The 9,751-nt window shown below is 41.2% G+C and overlaps 1 protein-coding gene across 1 annotated transcript in view; it reads right to left on the bottom strand.

Moving 5' to 3' along the window:
- LOC106813729 (probable protein phosphatase CG10417) overlaps positions 1 to 9,112 on the bottom strand; it is a gene marked incomplete in the record, with an annotated part of 22,096 nt that extends 12,984 nt beyond the window's left edge. The window contains 8 exon segments of the mRNA XM_014817942.1: positions 2,687 to 2,795; positions 3,424 to 3,428; positions 3,538 to 3,722; positions 4,557 to 5,085; positions 5,783 to 5,883; positions 6,920 to 7,108; positions 7,755 to 7,824; positions 8,874 to 9,112. Coding sequence (XP_014673428.1) covers positions 2,687 to 2,795; positions 3,424 to 3,428; positions 3,538 to 3,722; positions 4,557 to 5,085; positions 5,783 to 5,883; positions 6,920 to 7,108; positions 7,755 to 7,824; positions 8,874 to 8,984 — 1,299 coding nt within the window.
- Between the last annotated feature and the right edge of the window lie 639 nt (positions 9,113 to 9,751).

Here is a 9,751-nt window from a genome sequence, read left to right as displayed (position 1 = left end):
CAAAAAAAAATTTAAAAAATGAAAGTATATGTAAAAACCTTGAACAAGTATATTATCTTGGAAAAGTGATGAGAATCAGAGATATCATCGCTACTATAAGTTATTATCTATTAACATACATGTAATTATACAACAGTAGTATAACAGTTGCAAAACAAACAGTAAAACAGGGCCCTAACAAGCATATACGACGTACGCAACCGCAGGCATTCAAACCGAGTACGATTGTAACCGATCCATCGCGTTACTTGGGTGCCAACGAGATCGATTAGTGTTAATTACACGATTGACAAACTAGGTGGTTATCAAGATGATACCACTCACTTAGAATATGTTCTCAGTGTCAAGTCTGACAGAGCACTTTTCTGTGGTCATCTGTTGGAAGTGGTGGTGATGTGTTTTAATGCTTTATCTGGAAGCAATAAGATTTGATTAAATATATTTCATGCGTTATATGGCTGTATAAATACAGCGTTGTAATTGGTGCAGAGCATGTCACGTGACATGAGATGGACCTCTGGTCTCAGGCAACGGTGATTTTTCATTTCCTGAAACTATATATATATATATATCATATACATAGTTCGTTATCATTAATCTCTTGTTACTTATGGAAGGGGTTTAGGTTATGTATGGGATGAGCGAGGTGTGAGACGGGAACGCATTAATTACGTTTTTCAGCGGGAATGGACAAGCGGTTGCTACAGCTGTCGTGTGCTCATACACGGAGACGAGCTATACGTCGGCTAACGCCGGAGCGCCGCTGCGTTGTGTTGCCGGGGTAAGGCCATTGACATTGTCGGTCGCATCACAAACGGAGGATGAGCTGGAGAAGCGTAATGTGTTGCATGCGACTACGGGTAGATCCAGTCCTACGCCTATTCGCACACCCATTTGCCTACGTCCCGATTCGCCTATCCCATTTCGATTACTCTCAGAAATCGGCATATTCCATTTCGCCTACTCCCATTGTACTATTTCCCATTGCTACTTCCGTTGTATGTTCCAATTTTGCTGGTCTCCATTGTTTGTCAAGTTGTGTTCTCATCTATTTGTACCTATGTTTGTTTTCTGATTCCTGTAGATCATTATAGGTCTAAGATCATTATATACGGAGTCTATAGGTAGTGTCATTCTGTAGTTGCTATCTGTGTGATACAAAAGCGCACTTTTTTCTGCGATTTATGTAAACTTATGAGTCATAGTTTAGATGCAAGAACCGGTATAGTAGCAGACGAAAATTGAGAATTGGGTATGATTTGTAGGCGCTAGGACGAATTGGGAGTAGGTATCACGAATGGGTGTATTACATATTGCAAGTTACCAAGGTTAAAGGCAGTATTGCCAATTATAAAGCTCTATTATCGATCATCTTATATAAGATATATTGTTTATGTGTGCAGTAGGTTATATGCGACTCGTTTGATGAGCGTTGATTGACCGGAGTAGCGGCAGGAAGTAAAAACAAGTATGAAACTTAGATCAACTGTTGACCTGTGTGTGTAAACTCGTTGTTAAATAGGTTTTATGAAATGATGAGAATATTATATCGATATTTATATCTAGACAAGGATAAAGAACGGCCGTCCCCGCGCCCCACGCCCGCTGCAGCGCACGCACACGCCCTAGCACCCCCCGTGCACACGGCCCCCCCCCGGGGCCCTCAACCTCTTCTCTCGGGGCCATTGGTAGGTGCGAGATTGTCATGTAAATGTGCTAGCTTATAAACTTATTAATACTGCAAAACGTACTCGGTTTGATGATTTAATTTTGAATGGCTCTGGCGCCCCCCCCCCCCCCCCCACTCCCCCCCCCCCCCCCAGTTTTAACATACCCTACCCCTACTAGGCCTATACACCATGACCACTCTTCACCACGTTCCCACAATACTCCCCCCCCCCCCCTCATGCCAGCCCCCCCCCCGCCCCCCTTTATCCAAACATCCTATTCTCTTCCCCGGCTACTTGGTGCAGTGTTAGCTGTAGATGTTTTACGTGCATTAATAGTAAATTTTAATCGGTAATGAAATGAGAATTTAATTACTACTGTCACCGGTTGGTAGGGTAATGTATTGTAATGCCTGTTCGATATCAGTGATCACGATACATATAGCAGACATAAAAATTTGCGTGTAGGGACATAAGGATACGTCACTGACGGCATCTGAGGGCAGAAGCAACCGTCAATCTTATGTGAGATGAATGGAATTCGTTGTAATGCACGCACGTGGTCAGCATGCCAGGGTGGACGGGGGGGGTTTTTAGGGGCTAGCGTCTCAGTATGGCATGGGTGTGACTGTTTATACAGTGTGTGAGGGAGGCATTTGTACGACCTCACTTGCATATTACAGAGGTGCCGAAATTATAAGCGAGTCGGGAGAGATCAATGACTCCGCGATTTATGTCGGACTCCTGTTTGACATATCCAGGAATCCGTATGACTCCCTGAAAATTCTGCGTATTTACTATAGTTTATTCCAGTAGTGCACGCTGTGGGCCTGCTGCGGGACATTACTCGCTCTTGTTTTTTGTTTGTTTTGTTTTGATGAAATCGATTATGGATTTTGATAACCAAGCGCTTGGTTCGAGCCACTGTTCAACCGATGATCGAATATAATCAATGATCGTGACATCACTATAACCACCTATCAGTTAGATAATGGAAAATGACCTGCTAAAACATATACCATTTCTCTGTCTGGCATGAACAAGCCGGCTTCTTCACCGTCTCCCGCCTCATCCTCCTCTTCTTCTTCCTCTGCCTCCTCTTCCTCTTCCTCTTCCATCTCCTCGTCACTATAACACAGAAAATAAGAAACTGTGATGCTGACTACCAAACAGAAAGAGATACATAACCCATTTAATGCTTTGACTTTATAGCTAGCAGCGGTCGAAATTAGATTTTTATTATGGCATCCATTCGGGATACCAGGTATTGAAATCTGGTATCCCCCCCCCAAAGATCTGGTATCCCATTTTTTGGATAGTAATTTAAACAATGTTGGTATCCAAAATCTTTAAATATGCAATAATAGCATTTGAAAATTATTAATATGTAATGTAATTATTATATAAAAAAACATGAAAACAGATTCACAGATATGCACAGACAAGTACACTGCAGACGTATTGTCTAGACGCATTGTCTGGTTTGCTTGATACAATGTATACACATCACATTTATGATCAGATAGCGCGCACTCGCTCTACGTGCACTCGCTCAGATGCGCTGCCCTATAAAGTTGATAACTCAACAACGACTTTCCCGATTTTGACAATTTTTTTTACTATCCCGGTGGGATACCAAGCATTGAAATCTGGTATCCAACACAAGAATCTACTATCCCGCGAATATCAAGATACCGCCAATTTCGACCCCTGGCTAGGTCCATAAATTTTTAATAAACTGCTGTTTATTAGTTACTAGTACTGTGTATAGTCACAGTTTTCGGTAATTCCTTGAAGACAATCAAACATGTGGAAGAACATTCCAGTTTTACCTGTCTTCCTCTTCGTCCTCCTCATCTTTTGCCTCCTCATCGTCATCCTCATCCTCATCATCCTCCTCCTCTCCTTCCTTCGCCACAAATTCTTCGTCTTCGTCTTCGTCGTCACCTCCAGCCTCAGCCACAGCTTTAAGAATCATATCCCTGATAGTCTTAGCAGCTGATCGCTGGCCTGTTTTGGAAGCACCTTCATCAGCATCAGCCGAGCTCGCTGAAACTAAAAGACAAATGGATGTGCACCTTATGAGTCTGCTTATACATACATACACTCCATGGGATTTATGGGAAAAAGACAGGAGGCATACCAGACGAGGTTCCTATGGCGGGTTACACTGGTTAGTTTAGTCGAAATGTAGGCGCACTACAAGAAGTAAGAAAGCAATCACGGCACTTGTTGTTAGTGCTATGGTGAAATTTAAATCTGCTATACTACCTTCTAACATGGATGTCATAATGGTGGGCAATTTTACACTGCTCTTCGTGCAAAAGAACCACACCGAACACAACAACACTGCAAATATAACAGAAATATAATATTACTTAATTATATTAATATTTAAAAAAAGATATTATTATTTCAATGATTAAAGTGATTGCTCACTAGGGGTGCAACGAATCACAACTTCACGGTTCGGTTCGGTTTTCGGTTTTCACATTTCGGTTCGGTTATTTTCGGTTCGAATATTTGCGATCAATTACAAATCTTATAACACCAAACTGCAAACAGAAGTGCAAATTTAATAATCAGACTGGTTTATAAATACCATAGATCTGTAGGAGGCCGGCGGATCAACATAAGTTGTCATTTTTGCAGACAAAATGAACGCGTTGACCTTCTCGTGGCATGTAGCAAGTGGTCTATCAATGTTATCTGCTCGCTGATTGGCCGAGAGTTTACAATCAGCCAATCGCAGTGTGCGTATCTCAAAAGCGTATATATCGGGTATATATAAAATGTGGAACCGAAACCGAGCCGAAAACGGAACGACAGTTCGAATATCCAAATGGTGGCGCAAAAACCGCGGTTAACCGTTACACCACTATTGCTCACCACAGGAGGGCGCCGCCTCCGCGCTTGCACTTGCCGCCTCATTGCCGCTGTCTTTCGCCTCAGACTTTTGCGCGACGCTAGACGAGGGCGCCGGTGTCTCCTCCGCTTTCTCGTCGGCTTTCGCCGCGTCCTCGCAGTTGCTTTCGGCCTCCTTCGACAACGAATCTCCGGCGACCGCGCTCGGTGGCGCCGCCTCACACTCGGCGCTGGTCGAGTCAGGCTGGTCGCCGCCGGCGACGGCCGGGCAGTCTGCGAGCTTCGTCTCCGATTCACCGTCGTCCGTCTCCGGTTTTGCTTCTTCGCTCGCCTCGGCCTTAACCTCAGCGACCTCGCTGTCTCCCGCGGCTTTCACGTCGGCGACCTTCGACCTCTTGCCCTTGCCCTTGCCCTTGGACTCGCGGATGCAGCCGTCCATCTCTTCAGAGCCGTTGTGGAGCTGGGCTTCGCCCTCGTCGTTGTCGCCGGGAAACGGTTGCTTTCCTCGCAGCATCGGTGATTTCACCTGGGAGAGGCCCTGGAGATTTTTCATCTGGAACGAAAAACGGCGCGTCGTGTTAATTGCGGAAAACGAACTGTTTAAGGAAGTCGGCGGAGCAAAATGCGCAGTTGTTGAATTAGCACATAATTAGCACATAATTAGCATACTGCAGTGTCATACTTCATGTTTCATTAGGATTTTTATGCAAAACTAGAACAAGGTGAGTACTAATGTCGTTTCAGCACTATCTCCAGTAAGTCCAGTTTATTAATTATGTTAAAACTTAAAGGTTAATGTGCTTTTATTGATATTAATAGCTGGCACCATTGCTGCCTGCATACGTATGTAGTAAATATAGATACAGAACATTCCCTAGATTTTACCAGATTAAGTTCCAAACCAGAGATGTGTGTGCATACCAGATGTGTGTGTACCAGCACGCGTCAGCTTTCACTTATAAACAAGATTAAATGACAGCACCCTAACCCTAACTACTACCACTATCACATCATAGTAGCTGGCAAAATAGACTGCAATCGAAGAAGTGTAATTTTGAAATTCAAATTTTTTAAATTCAAATTAAAAATTTAAATTTTTAAGGTAAATTTGAAATTCCATGACTGTAAAACTGTCTGGACCATAAGAGGTTCCAGGCCGTCGACTGCTGGAAAACCGGTAGACTACCTGCAGTATCAATGCTGTCACTGATAGTTAACACAAGGTTGTGCAACAGTACATAAGCACCAACCTTCTTTGATTGCAGCTCAGCACTTCCCCCGTAGCGAGCCAGGAGTTCCTCAAGGGGCATGGTGGCTTCTTCAAACAAAGCAGCCTTGTCTTCCTCGTCATCTGCAAAACCAGTAGCGATGCCTATTGCTGTGCTCATCACTTTAAAAACACTAATGACCCTTCCCCTGCTAATTAATGCCCATCTTCTGTACAAAGTCTACAGAATTATTTAAGCAAGCAATTTTAACTGATTTAAAAAATTGCCCGTGTGAATCTATTTGCAATTATATTTAGTTTTATTACATTTTGAACTCTGTTAGTACTCTTTGACCTCTTGTTGTACATACAAACATCAGATGAATATACTATTAGTATCTGTTCGAAACTAAAATACTAAGAGCAAGGGTCGAAATAAGCGATGGCCCGATGGTCCGGGGCCATCACATAACCAGGAGGACCATCAGATTTTCAAAGGCAATGGTCCGACAGACCATTGAATGTTTTGGTCCCATTTACAATAATTGAACAGACAATTACTGTATCGTTTGATACATTCATTGTAGGTGAATAATTAAACCATTTTATCACCATGTAAAATCTCTTTCTTACGCTTGCAGGCCGCATTACTTTTAGAGAACAATTCGAAATTTAGGAGAACCATCTAAAATTTAGGAGGACCATCTAAATTTCAAACTAGATGGTCCTGTGGACCATCTCTTTATTTCTCCTTATTTCTACCCCTGTAAGACTAAAACAAACCAGTATATATTCAGGGGTAGAAATTAACTTTTGAACACGAGAGTCCAACGGACTCCCTACCCTCAAAAAGAGGGAGTCCGCGGCAAAATGAGGGAGTCCGCAGTCTGAGGTTCAACATTAAAAATATTAACAATAACGCATACATGTGCTTATTTTTAAGATTCATGCAGTTGCACGTCTGCCAAATTTTCTTTGGACATTAGCTGAAAAAATACGGTAATTCCGCAAGGCCGTGCTCCGGAACGAACTAGTTAGTATCGCAGAATTTTCAGGGAGTCACACGGACTCCTGCACATGTCAAATCAGGGAGTCCGACAGTAAATCAGGGAGTATTTGACTCCAGACTCCCGTTAATTTCGCATCCTGTTACGTATATTCTATTAATCATGAGATTTACCTTCTTCCTCGTCATCATCAACGCCAGCTATTGCCTTCAGGTCCTTAACGACGGATGGCTTCACCAGCGTTTCATCGAATCCAAGAAAAGCATCTTCCAACGCCTGTGCCATGTTGCCGTTCCTGTACGCCTCATTGTTCTTCAGGTAGTCAGGAAAATACATGGAGCAGTACTGCGCTACCTCGGAACCTGAAAACGTCAAATTAACACGTTAAAATGAATGCTAATTTGTCCCAATGTATCAGAAACATTTAAACATTTAACATTTCAATTAAACTTTTATTTTATTTTATTTAAGCTAAAGGCTGTTTATGGTTACATATACATAATAGATATTTGTATAGTATTGCAGACTCATCTGGATAGTATTACAGGAAATGCCATCATTTAGAACATTAGGTATCACTGCCAGGTAGTTAGAATAAGAGGAGATGGTATATCACATTAGGTAGCTCCACTAATTTTCCACTTTTAATGTGGGACGAAAATGGTTCTCAGTCTTAACAATCTTAGTCTGTGAACCCACAGCCTGATACCAAATGATTATTTATGAAGTTATGAGAAGGAAGCCTTGGAATGACAGACTTGATAGACCAAAATTGCATTTACATCATTTCATAATACACACAACAGATTCACTTGTATTTGTGGCACCTAGTACACTGTAGTAGTTAAGATTTTTAGTATTATATCATAAGCTATCGCTAACTAAATCTATATATAGGTACATTTTTACATTATGTGTTTCTGGCATTTGTTCAGCACAGCAGGAGACACAGTACATATATGCACAAGTCAGTTACTGTGTGATAACAAGCAAATTAGATTTGTTTACCTCCATGGCCATCGTAAACAGCAAATAGGGATGTTTTGTCATCAAACTCTGGAATACAGTTGTGTGCATCCTGTAACATTCATGAAAAAAAAAAAGTATTAATCATTTAATTGCCAATCATATCGTAATATATAGTGTTATTATTATTAATATTATTGTTATTATTAAATATCTATAGTGTAGTAAAATCTCCACTGTTATTTATTTATCACATTTTTCGAAGGTGGTGAATGCCAGCAGTAGCCCTGGGGCCCGTTGTCAGAAACAAAATTGGTCTTAACATTAACTTCCACTCGTAAACCGTTGACAGAAACATAGCAAAGTTACGAGAATGAAAAATCCTCGAAAATATCCTCTTAACATTACGAGAGCCTAACTCTCGTAACTTTAATATTAAGATGAAAATAACACATTTACACTACGAATTACAATTATAGTGATATTATATATTATAATAATGAATAAAATGTGTTTTTCTTGAAAAACACGTCAAAATCATTAATCATCTACCAATCATAACACAAAACAAAACATTTACAAATGGCGTACATGGCATTTGTTCTCTTGTTTTAAATACCTTGCCACTTGCCACGACTCTCGCGTTTCGTGTTACAGTGTGAGAATTTGTTTTCGTTCTGTGATCGTGTGAAATGAAGCGAGCGTCGTACGAATTTTTCAATCCCGCTTTCCTACCTGCTCTCTTATTCAGGTTGTTTTTGCACGCAGCACAGGGCGGGCGTGCGGTGTACTTGTGTGTTTCAGATGAGCATTTGACCGGCATTTACAGGCGATTATAGGCGAAATAGAGTAGAGAAACATTAAGACTTTGGTACATTTCGTGTTTATTTACCATTAATATTTTTTATTGAGACGTTCCAAGTGCCTGTGCTGTAGGGCCTATTATAGTATTAACAACAGCAGCTATGCTTTAAAGTTTCGTGTCACTGTCACTGACACTGACAGTGACACTGTCAGCTACTGCAACTAGTATTTCAGAATATAGAATTACATAAACATTATGCAATATCTGATTTTAAATAAATATACAGGACTGAATAAAACATGTTAAAACATTCACTTAGCTACTGTATTTTCAAACACTGAATCACTGAATCATACCTCTTGTGACAATCGCCACCCTTGCATGCTCGACGCTCCATACGTGATGTGTTCCAATTCTTCATCGACGGAGTGCTTTTCCGTGATTGGCTCAGATAAGTAAGCACCCATGTTTACCCCTTCGAATAAAGGCGCTTGTTTGAACTGGTAATAAACATAAATTTAATACTAGAACTCGCGCTATTCAATCACAATTCATGACCGGGGAAATCGCGTGTATTTTCCTCACGATTTTCGCGGCACATGTTTCGGTGACGTCACGTCGACGGCCCGTGTCATAGGCATTATATTTATAATAACAACCAGTCTTATTTATTAATAATATTATAATGAAGTTGGTTTGTTTATTTGATAAATAACCACGTACATGATATTCATCTCTACATAGTGAGAGAGAGCATACTTAGGGAAACGTATGGGAAAATTAGCTCCAGAAACGTTGAGCATGCGGGTGGGGTAACCCCGCTGGAGCCAAGTGGCAGCACTGGTAAGGATCCACGGCGGCATTCGATTAGAATTTTAACGAAGTCCGGTAAATGTTTGTAAATGGACTCTTGATCTTAATTATTCGAGTATTGTTTGACTGCAAGAATTTGGACACTCTTACATCGCCCCTGTGTCAAAAGGTATCCATTTTGTGCATTTAATAATTGCTCATAAGTTTTTAATCGTCACGACTCGGATAGAATATTCAGATGTACACACGTAACACACTTACACACTAGGGCCTACACAGGCTGCGATACTGTACGCCAATACACCGTACACGGAACATGAAGTCTTCATTATATAATTATTTCTTGGAGCTGCTTTGACATAGGCTACATGCAGCGGTCTGCACTTATCTATGTAGTCCGAGTTAGTTTTATAACCAACAC

The sequence above is a fragment of the Priapulus caudatus genome, unplaced genomic scaffold (genome assembly GCF_000485595.1).
Source record: "Priapulus caudatus unplaced genomic scaffold, Priapulus_caudatus-5.0.1 Scaffold815, whole genome shotgun sequence".
NCBI lineage: Eukaryota > Metazoa > Priapulida > Priapulimorpha > Priapulimorphida > Priapulidae > Priapulus > Priapulus caudatus.
This window is presented reverse-complemented; position numbering and strand designations above follow the sequence as displayed.